This window comes from Macrosteles quadrilineatus, unplaced genomic scaffold (assembly GCF_028750875.1).
Source record: "Macrosteles quadrilineatus isolate MER2022 unplaced genomic scaffold, UCM_ALF_1.0 Scaffold_2__2_contigs__length_208266976, whole genome shotgun sequence".
In the NCBI taxonomy this organism is placed as follows: domain Eukaryota; kingdom Metazoa; phylum Arthropoda; class Insecta; order Hemiptera; family Cicadellidae; genus Macrosteles; species Macrosteles quadrilineatus.
Genome location: NW_026542595.1, coordinates 7,950,393 through 7,969,872, shown reverse-complemented (window position 1 = coordinate 7,969,872; position 19,480 = coordinate 7,950,393). Strand labels below are relative to the sequence as shown.

General features: G+C 35.5%; 1 protein-coding gene across 6 annotated transcripts in view; it reads right to left on the bottom strand.

Moving 5' to 3' along the window:
• LOC128987365 (protoheme IX farnesyltransferase, mitochondrial) overlaps positions 1 to 19,480 on the bottom strand; it is a 47,161-nt gene that overhangs the window by 10,682 nt on the left and 16,999 nt on the right. For 5 of the 6 annotated variants that reach the window (XM_054408177.1, XM_054408174.1, XM_054408176.1 and 2 more), the window contains exons 4-7: positions 18,629 to 18,824; positions 10,691 to 10,866; positions 9,002 to 9,181; positions 4,477 to 4,611 (exon numbers count right to left, since the gene is read on the bottom strand). In XM_054408177.1, the coding sequence (XP_054264152.1) occupies positions 4,477 to 4,611; positions 9,002 to 9,181; positions 10,691 to 10,866; positions 18,629 to 18,824 (687 nt within the window). Of the gene's footprint in view, positions 1 to 4,465; positions 4,612 to 9,001; positions 9,182 to 10,690; positions 10,867 to 18,628; positions 18,825 to 19,480 lie in introns of all 6 variants that reach the window. The other variant, XM_054408178.1, reaches the window with a different exon arrangement.

Sequence of the window (19,480 nt, the reverse complement as noted above, 5' to 3'; positions counted from 1 at the left end):
CAGGGTTTTATAGGGGGTTTTATGGGGTAAAAATGGGTTTTTCTCACTTTTTACCCTCAAAACACAAAATTTCCCAATTTTTCTCTAAACCTTCTTAAAGAGCTTAAAAAAACAAACAATTCAGTATATCAAAGTGTTTTTGTACGGTTATTGGTTACGGAGAAAACTAAAAAAATGGTAAATTTAAAATTCCCATGTTATTCTTATGGAGAATATTGTAAAATGTTGAAGTTTGCTTGTTTATGGATATATTTTGATCAAAGTTGGCAAATTTATTTATTTTATAGTAAGCTATCAATATTTTACTAAAAACACACTACTTTATTAGTTTCCTTGTAGCAGCAAACCTAGGTACTCGTTAAACCTAATAATGTTATTTAAATAGATCAATTGAAAATCAATTCGGACAAATGGAAATTCGCTTAGACGGCAGGTTTGCTGCGGCGGGGGTATACAATTTTGTTAGTGTAATAGCCTCCGGACTAACAATTAATATTAAAATAAATTCCTGCTTTATGATATCTCTAAAAATAGCTTTCAGCATCTAGTTTCAGCAACAAGTTGATGCTATCTTCAGAATGTACAAGAACATACTATTGTAGTCATTCTCTTCCAAACGTCTGCCAGTAAAAAAAAAACCCAACACAAAACTATCATGGTTGGAACACAAATCACATAGTAACACACAACTTGCTAACATTTTAAAACTAGGTAATTAACTTCTGCCAGTTACATACGACAAAATTAGCTGGTTTTCAAATTTTTTACATATTTGACGTATTGATTCATTTGTATTTGACTTCCATCGATGGGCTGTTTCAAGTTTTTAAAATTCACGGTCTTCTGAAGACGATTACTAAAATAGTATGTTCTTGTACAGCTTTAAGATGTCACCAACTTGGTGTACTAGTTTTTAGCCAACTAGTTTCTGGAAGCAAATTTAAGGATTATTATAAACCACATACTTCCACCATTTAGTAACATGTTGGTTTTACAGAATAAGGAATGCGACATGACATACTAGTATGGGTGTGAATAAAGTGTATTTAAACTGAGTGAGTGGAAAGTATAGGACATTTAAAACACAAACTTCCTAAATGAGAATTAGTGGATTTAAGATTTGAGGCCTTGGCTTTGAGGCTTTAACCGACATAAACTGAACAGGTGTCATTAGTGGTTGTCTAATATATTTTTGTCACTAACATACTGGTACAAACCATTTACGTAACACAATTAATTTAATTACTAGATTATGATTAAAATAAATTCAATTCAATTTATTACTAGAGATGTGCGGTTTTTAGCATTGAATATATATCATACAATGGATATATGCTTAATTGGCGTTACAACCCCTAGTAACAGGAAACTAACACAAATTGACTTTCATTTGAACTTGGTAGATTTTTTTCGCTTTATTTCTGTTTCATTTGATTTGATTTGATCTTTGAGCTCACAAATATTTTAGGCTAGGCAAAAGTAAAACCCGTGGGTAAGAAAATAAATACAAAGTTGAAATTTTCTATCTAGCAATACTTTGATAGTTAATAGCTTGGATTAAATCTTTTCTTATGTCTAATATGTTGATTGGGTTTAAAAATAACTACCAAGTTTCTGACACATCGTAATGCAGTAACATAGGTTATACAGCGTAGCCTATCGATCATTACTAGTGTACCTGTTGCTCGAATTCGAGCAATTGCTAAGTATTACAGGCATTAAAACGAAGGTATTAGGTATTATGTATTAAAACGAATAACAGCCATAATTTCTTATGACATCAAAGATTCGACTCAAGGAATATAGTAATACTTAAGATGTACATAACATATCGATATTTCTAGGTGTTTACATAGATGAACCACTAAAATGGGATGTACATCTGAATCAATTAAAAAGTAAACTTAGATCCATGTCAATTGTATTTCTGCACTTAAGGGACTGTGTTCCTAAAGAAACTCTGAAAATGGTTTATCATGCTTATGTAGAATCAGTATTGAGGTATGGTATAATCTTATGGGGTCAGGCTACCGGAGTCAAATCAATATTCAGGCTACAAAAACGCATTATCCGTATTATGACCAGCTCTCATCCACGTAGTTCATGCAAAAACCTTTTTCGAAATTTAAAAATCCACACCCTAACAGGACTGTACATTTTGGAATCACTAAACTACATTCATTCAGCTAAAAACGACCTCCCAGAATCAATTCAAATCAACCATAGATATAATACTCGAAATGAAAACATTTTTAGATTTCCAAGGCACCATTTGACCCTTTATGAAAAAAGTCCACTATATGCTGGGCTGAGGCTGTACAATGTGCTGCCTGCAAACTATAAATTGTTAAATGAAAATAATTTTAAAGATAAAATAGGTGAACTCTTAATTGACAGAGCCTTTAATTTAGGCCTAATTGCAGATTTTCACAATACCCCTTTAGTTTAGAATAGTTTTATCATTAAATTTTGTTAATTTATATTATTATCTTGATTACTATTTTATTTTTTATATCCTGATAATTTTAACTCTGACAATGCACCTATTCTGTATGTAACACATGTAAAGAATGTTATGTGCAAAGAAAATATGTCTGTGTCTATGTCTATAATCAACATTCCTTGTAAATCTTTAATTTCCATTTCTTCTCCTTGGTGGTGTTCTATGAATTTCCTATGTTTCCATAGTTTGCAAATCGGCTCTTTCAATGATTGCTAAGAGTTGCAGCACAGTGTTAATTCAGTTTGCTTTTTAGTATATCAAATTATCCAGGCTCTCGCTATTTTCCATTGTAATATTTACGCCAACCCAAATTCAAATAGTAAATATTTCATTTCAACCAAGTCAGTAAATATTTGTAGCAAAATGTTAAATTAGCAAACTTATTGACTGTTAACGATTAACATATGTTCTTGTTCTCACTATTAATTTCTGATAACAGCTGGAGTTTCACAACAATGTTTGTTTCCCATGTTAATCTTATGGATAAATACAAAACTTTAAAGGGCCCCAGGGCCCCACTCTCTAATTATTTCCCTAAAAAGAAAGTTGCCTGCACAACTTCACGTCACACTCTTTCCAATGACACCAAAAACATGTCAATCGGTTCAGTAGTTTCAGAGGAGTAATTGTCACAAAAAACCAGATTGCGTATTAAATAAGTATAGATTACAATGTCAATGTTTGATTGTTGATTTTATTACTTTTCATGGTGACGACACTCATATTATGAATTTTTGGTTTTTATTTATTTTGTCAGTCATAGAAATTGCTCACCAACCACTGTTTTTGGTGGACGTAGTATTGGAATTACGTCCAGGGAAACTAATGATGAATTGATGATTATGAAGGTTTTGTTTCCAGTCCAAAACATATTATAGTCTATCCGAAAAATTTGTTTATCAGATTGTGACAGATATAAAAGTTGGGCTCGGGTTGGAATTCAACTAGATTTTTTAGGATATCCACACACTTCTAGTTATACAGTAGAACCTCGATTATCCGGATTGGGGAGGGGAGGGGGGGGAAGGAGACCATGGATAAACTGAAAACCACGGTTAATACAACATAATAATATTCATTATAAAATGCCTTTATTTAAAATGGTCTTCAGTCAAAACTGGTTTTCAAGACAACTTGTATATTTTACACAATAATTACAAACAGAAGGTGAAACTAAACTATTTTTAATTTGACCTTAAATGAATTACATGACAGACTTTTCATATTTCTTGGGAGGGTATTGTATGCCTGGGATCCAAATTATAAGAACCCCTTTTTACCTATCTCACGCCGCACTCTCGACATTTCAAGCAAGCCGTCCTGCCAAGTACAGCATTTCCTAGCTGATGTTCGAGGCATAAGTTTCATTTTCAAATAGGGAGGCAAATTAGAAGGCAGTGTCTTGTGAACAATCAAAACAGTTTGTAGAAAACATTGTTTTTTTCCAAAGAGAGCTCCTTAGCCTGTTTGCGATAGGTAGATATATGATCAAACTTCTTCAGATTGAAGACAAACCTTAGGGCTCGGTTTTGCAACCTCCTAAGAAGAACTCTACAGTCATGAGTAAGAAATTCACCAAATGATGGAAGTGCTTTGTGAATTAATTATAGGGAAGACTTTTGATTTGATCAATTCTAGCTTAGCAGTTTCAGATAGTATCCATTTCATCGGTGTAAATCTATTTGAAACTCTCTGACACATGTAACTAACATGTGGGCGAAAATTAAGTTGAGAATCAATTCTGATGTCTAACACCTTAACAGAATCAGACACCAAAAGAATTTGACCGTCCAGCTCTACCTTTCCAACAAGACTATGTTAAGGCCCAATCCATACATTACCTAACCACAACTACACACACATACATACACATACTATACATCTACACCTTAACACTACAAACTAAGTAAAGAGGAAAAGGGATTTTGCAATATCTCAACATACTCACTACAAAAAGCTTACGTTTTACTCACCAAGCAGCAGGAAATACAAGTTGAGAGGTAAAGAAGCATAGGCAAACCATTGGTTAGTCATATCCAGTAGTGACGCTGACACAGACAATGGCACTAAGAGAGCTGTGTACCGGAGAGCAGTTCTGCGACACAAGCCTGGACAGTATAAAAAAAACATTTTCAATAAGTCTTGAACGTTTTAGATTAGGGAGCGTCTACTATAGTTAGATGTATAAGTAGAATTATTGTAAATTTAAATAATCTAAGAAATATATAGGTTTAGCTAGGTCTATCTGATTGATTTCATTTTTGTAATTTAAGCATATAAGTGTTAATAAATCTTTACCGTAAAATTGCCATAGTTCCATTGTTAAATACAGTACTTGTAAGCCCGCAAAAATCCATTTAAAATTTGAACAAAATACTAAAAATTCAGGAACAATCAATTCAGATTATATTAAAATTAAATTATAATGAATCGGTAAAACTCTTTTTTTCTAAAATTGGTATCATGACTGTATATGCAATGTACATTTATGAAACTATAATTTCTGTAAAAAACCGTCAGGACCAACTTCATTTTGTTGGAGATACTCATAATTATAATACAAGATTCAGGAATAGAATTGGCATTGACAAACATAAACTTGGATTTTATGAAAAAAAGCCAATGTATATGGGGTCAAAATTTTATAATATGTTACCAAAAGCCATTAAATCTGAGAAAAATATTAATAAATTCAAATATCAACTAAAAAAATATCTTATTGATTTAACATTATATTCTTTCTCCGAATTCCCATGTAAAAATGATGTGTAAAGAAAGTTTTTAGTTCAGTTTTTCTTTTCATGCATATAACTATATCTTTTGTTTTGACAGCCCTAGTATTAACCAATCTTAGTTATAATGTATCTTAGTATTAATTAATATTGACACCATTCTATGTACAGAGTACTAATATTGAATAAAGATTTTATTGATTGATTGATTGAAATAATAAGTCATTCATTACTTAAGAACTTTGGTTGGTTTACCCGTACACAAAAGGTGATTGAAATTAACCTATGTAGCTCTTGTGGAGAAACCTTAAAGTAACTAATTAAGGAACATGCCTTCAAAAAATCATTGAACATGCCACTAAACAAATAAGTAGGGATGGACGGGTCCCGAAATTTTCGGGAAAAAAATATTCCTGATTATCGGGACGGAATTTGGTCCAATCGTCGGCGATTTTGCCGCTTCCCGAGTGCCGATGACGCCGCTATTGCGAGCAATAGGTCTGCAAACGCAGGAGACGAAGTCATTTCGACGATTGCGCCGTGACCGCGGAGTCATAACGACGATCGCGCCGTGACCGCGATTATTGGACCTACGATCGCACCGTGACCGCGAGTCATAACGACGATCGCGCTGTGACCGCGGAGTCATAACGACGACAGGGTGTCTACCAGATTTCTCAAATGGAATTCCCGACTTTTTCCCGATTTTTCATTACCATTTTTATATAAATCCAAAAACCAATATATATTATATGGACCAAAAACTCGGTCCATTCTCAATGTTACTACACCTTTTTCCGTCTCGCGGTCACGGTACCTTCGTCAACATATGTTGTCACTCGCGACGCAGCGAAATCACTGACAATCGAAACAAATCACATGCCGAGAAAATCCCTTATTAAATGTAGGGGGTGTGTGAAGCAGCAAAACATTTCAATTCAAAGCAACGATTCGATTTAAAAAAATGTTGATGTAACTCGATTTGAAGCAACATGGAATTTTTCTATTCATACTTGTCAGTGGAGTGAAGTATCTGTTTTCAATCATACATTAGAAGAACCAGAATATCTGGAAATGTCAGTGAGCTTCTTTTAAACTCATCGAAAATTATGACTGTTATTACTGTAGTTTTAAAATAACTTCTTTATAATACCGGTACTGGACAATTGCTCGATTTCAAGCAACAGGTACACTAGTTTTATTTTATTGATTTTATAAATAAAGATATGTTTGGGTGTAAACAAATAAAAACCTTTGTAAGATTTAAATACTGAATCTTTCAATTGGTTTACATTGATAAAAAAAGAGGATAGCATCAGAACTACAAATAACTTCTTGTATGGCGAAGCAATGTCTCAGTGTATGCCATGTACTTGGATGGCAATAACCTGTATGGTGAAGCAATATCAAGGTGTATGCCATATACTTGGATTTTTTTTTTCCTAGGACGCTAGGCCTGAGCCAGGGATTGTTTTTCACATTACTTCAGGCTAGACTTAGGGGTTGCGGCATTATCACTTGGATAAAATCCATTGGTGACTTGGCGGGGATCGAACCCGGGACCTCAGGGACTGAAGTCCCGTGTTCTAACCACTACACCAGCTCGCTCCCCCAAGTCCAATTCTTTACTTTACTTTCTGTTCTTGGATTGCAATAACCTGTATGGCGAAGCAATGTCTCAGTGTATGCCATGTGTACTTGGATGGTAATAACCTGTATGGCGAAGCAATGTCTCAGTGTATGTCATGTACTTGGATGGCAATAACCTGTATGGCGAAGCAATGTCTCAGTGTATGCCATGTACTTGGATGGCAATAACCTGTATGCTAAGAAATGTCTCAGTGTATGCCATGTACTTGGATGGTAATAACCTGTATGGCTAAGAAATGTCTCAGTGTATGCCATGTACTTGGATGGCAATAACTTGTATGCTAAGAAATGTCTCAGTGTATGCCATGTACTTGGATGGTAATAACCTGTATGGCGAAGCAATGTCTCAGTGTATGCCATGTACTTGGATGGCAATAACCTGTATGCTAAGAAATGTCTCAGTGTATGCCATGTACTTGGATGGCAATAACCTGTATGCTAAGAAATGTCTCAGTGTATGCCATGTACTTGGATGGCAATAACCTGTATGGCGAAGCAATGTCTCAGTGTATGCCATGTACTTGGATGGTAATAACTTGTATGGCTAAGCAATATCTCAGTGAATAACTTATATAATTAATGTCAATCATCTGAATAATGTCAATAAGTTATATGGATACTGATAGTCAAAGTAACAGTATCAATGTAACAGTCAACTACGTATATGGATACTGATTCAATGACGTATATAGATACTGGCTCAATAACTTATGGATACTGATTCAAAAACGTATTTAGATACTGATTCAAAAACGTGTTTGGATACTGATTCAATAACGTATGGATACTGATTCAATAACGTATGGATACTGATTCAAATACGTATTTGGATACTGATTCAAAAACTTATTTGGATACTGATTAAATAACGTATATAGATACTGACTCAAAATGTATGGATACTGATTCAAAAACGCATTTGGATACTGATTCAATAATGTATATAGATACTGACTCAAAAATGTATGGATACTGATTCAATACCGTACATAGATACTGATTCAATAACGTATGGATGCTGATTCAAAAACGTTTTTGGATACTGATTCAATAACGTATGGATACTGATTCAAAAACGTATTTGGATACTGATTCAATAACGTATATAGATATTGATTCAATATCTTATGGATACGGATTCAACAACGTATATGGATACTGATTCAAAAACATATATGGATACTGATTCAATAGCGTATATAGATACTGATTCCATAACGTATGGACGCTGATTCAAAAACGTTTTGGATACGGATTCAATAACGTATATGGATACTGATTCAATAACGTATATGGATACTCATTCAAAAACGTAAATGGATACTGAATGCCCATGATTCAAATCATTATTTTGATCATCACTGAATCAAATTGGAATTCCGATGCATTTTCGATTCATCCCACACCCCTCAAATGTAATCCCGTCCCAATGATCAAGAATATAAGATCCAGAACATTTTTTTAAAGTTTTGGAACCCGTTCATCCCTAATTTTGAAAGGTTAGATTATTCCCGACTTTCGGACGAAATTCATGACTTTTTCACGACTTTTCCCAACCTTTCAAAATCCCCAACTTTAACCTGAATTTCCCGGAATTCCCGACTGGTAGATACCCTGGACGATCACGCCGTGACCACGATTCATGGACCGACGATCGCACTGTGACCACAAGTCATAACAACGATCGCGCCGTGACCGCGGAGTCATACCGATGATCGCGCCGTGACCGTGAGTCATACTGACGATCATGCCGTGACCGCGAATCACCCCGTGACCGCGTGTCATACCGACGATCACCCCGTGACCGCGGTCATTTTGACGATCGCACCGTGACCGCCAGTCATTTCGACCGCGAGTCACAAGTTTCTATAGGTACCTGTAAATTGTTACCCATTTTTTGGTTTTTTTATAGATCAGTGCCACAAACGGTAAAAATTGATTTTGTATGTCTTTTTGTAACTGCAATAGGCCCTACTCAAGTCTTTTTTTATGCACAGGAAAAAATTCCGTCACGTCCCGTTCCAAAAATCGGGAAGGAAATAAAAATCCCGTCCCGAACTAAAAATTAAATCCCGTCCATCTCTACAAATAAGTAAAGTCTGGATAATAAACTCACCTGGATTTGTGACAGACATCATCCTGTAGCCAGCTCTGGAGTAGTCAGGTCTCAGGTTCCAGGAGAGAGCGTTGAAGTGTGGGAACTGCCAAGCATACAGCAACCCCGCTAGGACCCAAGCTCCTGGCTCCAGGGCTCCAGAACATGCGGCCCATCCCATCAGTGGGGGCAGCGCTCCAACTAGAACAACACAGACAGACCATTAGACAAACATACAGGAGATCTGCTGTGACCCATGCTCCAGGTCCCATGCTCTCAGAACATGCAGCCCATCCCATTAGTTAGGGGGGGAGGGGGCAGCGCTCCAACTAGGAACAAATAGAAGGATTTTGAAACAGTTGTACTTTTGAGCCATTAATCCTACCCAGACTGGCACACATTTGTAAAATTAAAAATATGTATCTTAATTTCAGGCACTTTTTTTATACATTTCCACTTCCAATAAACATAACAGATGACTCCTTAGTCTATCTACAACATGTCTTTACAGTAGGGGCGAGCATCAATAGTCAATATTTTCGCAACACAGATGCGCAACACGCAATGTTTTGTCGAACATCTCTGTTTTTTGCCTACTATCAAAGTATTAATCAGTATGTTATTACATAACTGAATTGTATACGTTTTAAAGAAAATTTCACATAAACAAACACAGAGCACCCTCTCTCCTTTCTTTTGAGGTTATGGTTATGATGCGTAAACTTACTGTGCAACCCAATCTCGAGGTCTCGTATCGCGCCAGGGTAATCATAGCGGACGAGACCTATAGATTTCGTAACGCACTATTGGATTAATGCACAAAAATATAAAACGCAGCAAACGTGTTAAAACCTGTGTCCTCCAAGGAAAAAGATTCTAAAATACTTTGATGCCACAAGGACTGTTAGAAAAAGTAACAGTGTATTTCAGCTTATATAGATTTGTATCATATACCTTATTATATTGACTTACTACTTTACTAATTGAATGGATCCATTCATACAAGAAGAAAGTTCAATCTTATTTTGTGCAAAATCACACAAGTACCCCTAATAATCAATTAAGACCGATATTTTCATCTTGCAAATGTGAAAGAAACTACCAATCTAGAATGTCCCGTTAATAGCTAGATTAATTAGCTGAGGCAAAAAGCAAACAGAAAACTCACAATGAAAAAAAAATGCTTATCGATGATTTTGCCTTAAAAACATTGATGTTTTTGCGACGATCTTATCGTTGCATTGTTGGTTAACACCGATGTTACCATCGAAGGTTCACCTATCGAATACATCAAGAATAAAAAAGGGGCTTTGTTATTTATCAAACAAATTTTTTTTTAAACATAAAATATGGTAAATTTGAACAATATTTGATCTAAAATGATGTTTGATACGTTTAAGGACACAGCGCTTCTACAGAGGACTGAAAAGTAGCATCGTAGTAGCGCAAACCATTTGGTTACTGAACGCTAAATAGCAATCAGCGGACATTTATCTGCTTCTCGTATGCAGCATCCACAACCATTATGGGTTTGGATATATTTGTCAACCGTGGGGGAAAAATTAAATATTTTATAGACTTTTCTCTGTATCAAATTCCTGTCTTGAATGGTAGTCAAGTATTATATCCACTATGAATATGTATATCTAGAAATGTAAAATATCTAAAGCTATAAAATATTTTATTAAAATCTTTTAGGCATTCACTTACCGACAGATCCGACCCATGTGTTGAGGATACTTATCCTCTTGAGTGGTGTGTAGACTGATGTGTAAAGTACGAGGTTTGTAATCCCAAGCATAGTGGTCAATGGGTTGACGCCAACATAGAGCAAAGCTACTCCTGTAGTAGCACACACTGATGCAAACCCCAACGCATGGATTGGGCTACACAAATCAATTTAAGTCTTTGAGTGGCACAACAAGAAGATACTTCATTTTTAAAACACATTTCTAATTATTGAAAAGATAGCTACAATCACTCCTAAATTCCTATAGTATACAACATAAATGTCTTGTTTTAAATGCTCTAAGAACTGAACACATTCAATCAACATATCATGTTTAGTGTTATCACTTGTAGTAGGTACTTAATTGAATAAAAACTGAGGAGGTTAATAAACATTCATTATAACTTAGCATTTTAAAACTGTTAAGAATTGAACTCTAACTGGAAACTGAATATAAACATTGTAAATAACAAGTAAATATAATACCCCCGCTGCAGCAAACCTGCCAACTAAGCGAATTTCCATTTACCTGGATTGATTTTCAATTAATCTATTAAATTAACATTTATGTAACGAGTACCTAGGTTAGCTGCTACAGGTAAACTAATGAAGTGTGTTTTTTATTAAAATATCAACAATAGCTTAGTATGAAATGAATAAATCCGCCAAGTTTGATCAAAATACAAACAAGCCAACTACAACATATTATAATATTATCCATAAGAATAACATGGGAATTTTAAATTAACAATTTTTTGAATTTTCTCCGTAACCAATCACCGTACAAAAACACTTCTATATACTAAATTATTTGTTTTTTTAAGCTCTTTAAAAAGATCTGGAGAAAAATTGATAAATTTTGTCTTTTAAGGGAAAAATGAGAAAAACCCATTTTCACCCCATAAAACCCCCTGTTAAACCCCGTTCCCATGGTCCGATCATGCTAGTTCGTGAACTCATTCAAGTTTATCCCGCCTTACACTTCAAACCAAATTTTATCAAAATTGGACAAAAAATCTCAAGTTATCCATCTATAGATAGATGGACATATATATATACATATATAAACATTTGAATGAATGGTGTTTTTGGCCTCTGGGGACATCAAAATGAAAAAGTAAATCGGTCCCGGGCCTAGGTCTTACCATGAGACCTACGGTAATAGCTACTACCCTATAGGGAAATTCACTAAAAGCTGTTTTAGCAGGTTAGGAAAAAAAATACATGAATTATTGAAATATATTTAGCTATATTTAGCCCATATGTTTCCTTGACTTAGCTAACTCATCTAAAAGTTACAAACTTTTTAACTATAGTTCGGCCGCTTAGAAAATGACCTGCGCGCTAATGCTAAACCAATGCTGGAGGAGGTCGTTTTCTAAGCGGCCGACCTATAATCACAGATTTAATTAATTTTAATTTTAATTAATCAAAGTTGGATGGGCCACACTCTAAGACGACCAAATGATAACATCAGCAAACAAGCTTTAGAGTGGAATCCCCAAGGAAGCAGAAAGCAGTGAAGACCAAAGATAACTTGGAGGAGATAGAGGAGGAAGGCAGGAACTGGAGAGAAGTAAAGCAGCTGGCCCAGAACCGTGTACGGTGGAGAGCTTTTGTTGCGGCCCTACGTCCCCCACGGTAATACAGGAACTAAGCCATGAAGTAAGTCAGACTCACAAGTTTTGATTACCCACGTTTTCCTATACATAAATTTAATTGGTTTTACAAACATGTATATTATTCTAAAACATTAATCCCAAAAGAGTGTTAAACCCATTGAGGGTTTTATTTTTAGGAAGACATAAAACCTAAATCACAATTTTTATTTATTTTCTTAGTGGCAAGAACTAAAAAATGAATTAAAAGTTACAGTACTTGATTTGTAGTCTTAGCTCTTGCTGACATTTTTGTTTTTTCTCCAATGTATTTACCTTGGTGTGTGGCATCTTCAGAATATTGGAGTGTTCTTTTTACATTATATACACAGATTTATGCAATACAACGTTAAATAAAAAGGTTAAAATACCTGAGTGTCCCCTTGTGGTACAAGTTTTCGATCACAGGCGACAATCAGGTATTTTAACCATTTTATTTAATTGTCAAATAATTGGTCTGGAATCATCACAACAAAAAATTAAATACAACGTTCGTCGAGTTTGTAATACAGCATCTTCGGTAAGGTGCGGAGGGACACTGAGACTCAAAGAACATTGTACCTAATAAATCTTTATATAGTGTTTGTAATGCAAAACAAAAACACTGTACAATCTCCCTAAAGATGCCACACACCGTGGGAAATAGGAAGTAGATTTCTGCATACGCTTACCTGCAATTCTTCTCTTACATGTTGAATAGGCCTAATTTTTGTTTAATCTTGAAGTATTTTATTTATAAAGGTTCAACTAGTAAAAAAATGGGCCTCAACACAGGGTAGTAAGATACAGAGGATACATTCAATGATTCACTTAAGTGGCTTTAAGTGGTCTAGCACCTGTTGTCGCCGGTCTCTAAAGCATATTCTATTTATCGTCCCCTTCTGATCTCCTTTTCCCTCGCGGCATCACGTGCAAAAAATGTGATATGGCCATCGTTATTCGGGCTCCTTCCTTGCTAAAAGTACATTTCTGCTCCACCATGCCAGAGCTAAAGCTCACCATTGTCTCATAAGCTTGTATCCTCTGTATCTTATTTCTCTGTGGCTTCATTGACCGAAAATGAGCTATAAGCCCTACACTGAAAGTAAAGTTATATGATTGTTGTTAATCTGTTCTATAAACTAGATTGTTGTTGGTAATAAAATAATCTATAATAAGTACAGTAGACTCCCTCTTATCCGGACTCCTCGGGACTAAGGCCAGTCCGGAAAACGGGTTTTCCGGTTAAACCGACATCCCAAAAACTCGTTCCAACGGACTGTTTACTGTTAATTTCTACTTAAATTTAGGAGAGCGTTGTATTAAGACACGTGATTACTGGTCTCAAATCTTTCCGACGAGAACAGACGTATCAGTACTGCCCACTTCCTGCCGATCTAGTCCGGTTGAACCAATGTGCTGATAAAAACTGTCCGGTTAAAGAGATGTTATTTCCGCCGAGTGTAGTCCGGTTAAACCGATGTCCGGTTAAAATATGTACGGATAAGAGGGAGTCTACTGTATGCCAAGCCATTACCATTCAATTATAAAAATAAGAAAACTTGGTAAGGAAACCCCTTAACCCTTTGGGTCCCAAGCATTGTGTTAATTTTGTATCAGAGGTGACCCAGACCACTAGTTGTGTTGTCACACCAGATGACCCAGTTACTCTATGCACACTATACCCCAGAATCCCAAGCCATTTTCAGCTGTTTTGTACTATTATCAAATAAATATTCATAACTCACCTTAGAAAGCAGCTAGAGTTATAATTTTTTTTATCTTTTAGCTAATAGAATCTTCTTTAACAATGATAAGTAAAATTTTAAAAATATATGAATAAATATATATATATATACAATTTTATGTATGAACGGCCTAATATTTTCTCTAATTTTCATTTTGTAACCCATAAAAAGAATGTTAACTGTATCTTTTTTCCTATAAGTTTATTATTTTATTAAATAGCACTGAATAAAGAACATATTGTGAAAGTTTTAGCAAAAAATAATAATAAATAAGCATTTTTTTTATAAAAATAAAATACGTTACTTTTTTGCCGAAATCGACATATAATAAAAAAAACTCATAAAGTAATTATAAAACCCAATTTTATTAAATATTTACCACATACTACAGAAATACTTTTACAATAACATTTCTACATGCATTTATAAGCCTGGATCTATTTACAGTAATTAAAAATAAGTATCATGCAAGAAATAAAAAGGTAAAATGAAGTCTCTCACCTATTTTAAACACTGAGAAGCTACTGAGAAGAACAGTGAGAAGAATGTGAAAGCAGTTCATTATATGCACATTTTTCTTATGTTATAATGTTTTCTGTTAATCAATTGAAATAAAACATTTGGAAATAACACATTTAGAGCTAAAACTATTTACATATTTACATTTTTTATGGAACGGCTCATATATTTACATTTGTGTCGAGGAAGACAGTCCACCCATTTCACCAATTTTAGACACTGAGAAGCTACTGAGAAGAATGTGAAAGCAGTTCATTTTATGCACATATCTCTTACAGGTTATAATGTTTTCTGTTAAAAAATTGAAATAAAACGTTTAGCGCTAAAACTATTTACATATTTACATTTTTCTTGAACGGCTCATCTATTTACATTTGTGTCGAGGAAGACAGTCCAAGTGACATCCACGCCTACAATTAACACAAATTGTTTTTGACCTTCTTCTTTTACCCATGGGGTCATTTTTCCCACTGCTCACACAACAATTGCTTTCCTTATTCCCTTCTAGTTTTTCTAATCCAAATTTCCTGTTGGGTGAAAATCCATTGCCGCCCCCTCTATTTTCAGCAACCGGAGCTTTTACTAAAAACCATTCATTTGCCAACTCCTCAATGATGGATACCTGGAAGTGAAGTCTGGAGAGGGGTCTGTCTGTATTCAACTTATACAGGACATATGCATTCAAGACCATTCTACCAAAAATATTAAAAATTACCTTTTTGAAATGCTTCATACACCTACGCTCATCCAGATAGGTGTAGAGCATCTGGTCTGTCCCGTCTATACCTCCCATCCCATGCACTCCCATCCACTTAATTAACAGTTTTCCTCCTCTTTTCACTGTGTAACGCACACTCTTTGCTCGGGCATTGGATGATAGTAAAATGAATTGAGTTTTGTTGGTTGCCTTTTCACGAAAGGCCATGAATAAGAAAGGTCCTTTACGAACGTAAACTCTTTTGCCAACAGGGAACTTGCCTAATAGCTTTTTAGGGATACAAAAATCTAGTTAATTTTTTTGAAGTGAAGAAATTATCAAGGTATAGATGGTATCCTTTGTTTAGGAAATTTCCCATCTCTAACAACTTTTTAACAACCAAGTAGCCCTGCCCTAGACGCTGAATTTCTTCTCTATTGTCTTCATATTTGGCTCCTTTATAACAGTAAAATTTTAAACAGTAGTTGGTCAAAGCATCACAAAGCACCCACAATTTTATCCCCCATCTGTGATGTTTTTTTTTTTTTTTGGAAGATACTGTGTGAGAGCGACTCACTTTTTGGTGCCAACTAGTGACTCGTCCACAGACAACTTTTGGTGAGGTATGTAGTAATGATGGAAAAGGCGGTTCGCATGATCTATCAGAGGTTGAAATTGTCCACAGGGGTTGTAATTTGGGGAATCAAGTGGTGCTAGAGCGGTTGAGTCTGTTAGATGGAAAAATTTCAAAATGGCTTGGAATCAATTTCGCCTAAGTACTTTACCAAACCAATCACATTTTTGAGAGGAAGAAGTGTACCAGTAACTTCGTATTGAGGGTTTTCTAATGATGCCCATGTTGAGTACAATAGCTATGAAAGCTTTCATTTCTCCTAGACTAACCTGGACCCAATCTTTCATGCGGTTTCTTACAGCAGGATTATTTCTGAAAAACTGCCCAGCATATCTGTTTGTTTCAGTTACTAAGGTATTTAGTAGATTTACAGTAAAAAAAAGGTTGAAATACTCAATGGGCTTTGAATTCCTAGGTGGGCAATGTTTAGGACCGGGTAATTCTGAGAATCCAAAGTTGTGGTTGTATTCAGGGTCATCGTCGGAGTCAAGCTCCTCCCATTCGCTGCTTTCTGGGCTTTCCGGTTGTTTTTTTGATTTTGATTTGGGATTTGTAGGCCTATTACATCTAGTTTTATTGTTTTGGTTCTTCTTCTGTCTACCGGTAGGCCTATTGTTTAGGGTCCTCGACACAACATGAGACCTCCCTGTAGAAGTGCTTGGCTCATCAATAGGTAGGCCTACAGGATCATCAGGATCTAGAATATTATCTTCACTGTTTGACGTAGAACAGGTTTGGTTTACACTTACATCACATTCAGTCCTATCCTGCATTAGAGGGCTGTCACTGTCACTACTGGTATCAGACATCAAGTTTCTTCCATTTTGCCTAAAGTTGGATAAAAAACTATATCTGTTAGGGGTAAGTCCATCTTTACCACTAGGGTCGTAGTCGGGATCTTCATCAGTGTCGTCTACGTCCTCACTTGAAGAAGAAGAAATATCTAATAGTGAATCATCACTTTCATTTCCATCAATAAATGTTACACCGGACTCCAGTATATTTGAAATAAGTGTTCGTTCACTTTCAGGGGAATGTTTTCTTTTTGATTTTTTCTCACTCATTTTGATTGGCTGTAAGTTTTAACTAGGCCTGTTTTTATACTAATTTTTAGATACATACAACTTTATATAGGCATATAGGATAATTATAAGTAACTATCTATAAGTATAAAAGAGGATGTTTGTATATATATATATATATTTGTTTGGCAGTGATAAACTCAGACACCGCTGAACCGATTGCCACGAAACTTGGTACATACGTGTAGAATTTCATGGAATAGGTTTATACACCATCAATTTCGTGATCCGTCCAATCGGCTCCGCCCCAGTGGCTCTGGAGTTTCCCATGTTAACCTTATGAGAAATGGAATTAATGAATCTTAACAGCTGTTTCAATTAAACAAGTTGGTTCTGTTCTATGATGTTCAATAGTATTAAAGTTACAAGGATTACCAACAGGGTGCAGCACTATTATTTCTTTTACATTTATGACAACAGCTAAATTGCAACCAAAAGGTGAGTGAGCATAGCGAACGAATTTCAACCTGGAGGCGAGTTAGCGTAGTGAACGAGCTAACCTGAAGGCAAGTGAGCGCAGCGAACGAGCTCCAACCTAAAGGTGAGTGAGCGTAATGAACGAGCTCCAACCTAAAGGTGAGTGAGCGTATCGAACGAACTTCAACCAGGACGTGATTGAGCCATGCGAACGAGATCATCTTGAAAATTAAGAAGTTAAACGGGGCAAAGCCCGCGGGTTACAGCTAGTACTTCATAAAAAGTTCTCTCATGATAAATGAAGGACAGAGATCTCAAGTTAGGCCTAGGCATACCCTAGTTAAACGGTAAGATAGGCAGCCTAATTTAGTTAATTCACACTAAAAACAAGTTCATGCACATGCAAATGGAAAAGTGTTAATCAATGAAAAGTAAGGAATAGAGTATTAGTTTGGAGTAATAAGAGCTTTTAAAAAGAAATAATACAACAGAGGACAGAGAAGTCAGGTTAGTCCTAGATCAAATGTTCAAACAAAGCTTCTAATACTCAAGACATAATCAGTGCAAATTGAAAAACTTTCTGTAAGTACACAATCTATTTTAGCAACAATAGTTTATATAGAAACTCATTTTACTTCATTTCATAATAAAATTCACTAAACAAACTCACGAATAACAACAAACAACATTTAGTACTTCACAGTGAATGTCAACAACGTCGAGTTAATGTTTTGATGCGCAACAGCTGTACAGACAGACCGGTCAACGCCACGCAAATTTTGTCGTTCTTCTTACTCTCAAGCTCTATATAAAGTATGTTTTGAGCGTGTTGTTGAATTTACTTGCTTAGAGAATTTAATTTGCTCTCGTTTGATATATCTTTCGGTGGAATAGCTTTATAAATAATTTTGTAGTAGTAGATTTACGAAAAGCCGATGACATCGGCACTTGGGTTTTTTCGCATACATACATAGTGCCGATGACATCGGCACCCGGGCTTTTTCGATCGTAACGGCAATGCCAATGTGATCGGCACTCGGGTCTTTTCAGATAAAACTGAAGTGCCGATGTGATCGGCACTTGGGACCCAAAGGGTTAAAATGTAGTGTTAGTTTTCTAATGAATAATCACTTAAAATCACTGTAGTTATAGAAGTAGCATTACATAATAAACATTTGCACTCACGTCAGATGACCCCTGACTAGTATTCTGTTTCTTGTGCGTGCCATCTGGGCGTCAAACGGCACCTCGTGGTATTGATTGATGGAATTAGCAGCACAAGAGAGCAGTCCAGTGCCGACGGAACAGAGAGCAAATGTGCTAGGGTCGAAGGGTGCTGGAGCCATAGCATAGCCCGCCATTGATGTTAGTACAACTAGTGCTGCAACACACATGATGAATTATACAATAACTAGGTGAAACTCGTCAAAATCAAGGGTTACTTTCAAGGCTTACACTAATTCATCTAACTGCGATTAATAGCGTGAAATTATACAAATTTTGAGCATTTAGCATTGTTTAATGAGTAATAAGTGTAAACACAATAATGACTATTGGCACTATTGAGTTAGTTACAAAACATGGTTGCTCATTCAATGAATGAAATATTTGCCATATTGTGCGTCATCGGAGTTATTATTACTACGTTAACTGGTTTCTCTTCTTTTGGAAACCGTATCGTATTAAAATCGTTTTAAGGATCTTTTGTGGTAAACATTTCTGCTATTTCATCAGTGTAGTGCAGATTAAATCTATGCTTTTATTTGAGGAAAAATATCTGTTTGTTGAGAAGGCAAGTTTAAGTTCTGACTTCAAAGAAAGGTTCACCCTTAAGCTGTGTAAGTTTTATTTTTCCTTCATCATGTCGTTTATCATACTGCACTTCTGTGCCAATGAATAACCATCTAACATATTTTTGAAAAATTGGTTGTGGGGATACAAAAAAAAAATTGGAATTCCTTGACATGCGGAATGTGGATGTCAGTTGTCTCAGCATTATCAATTACATAAGGTTGTCAATATAATCTATCTTCGTAA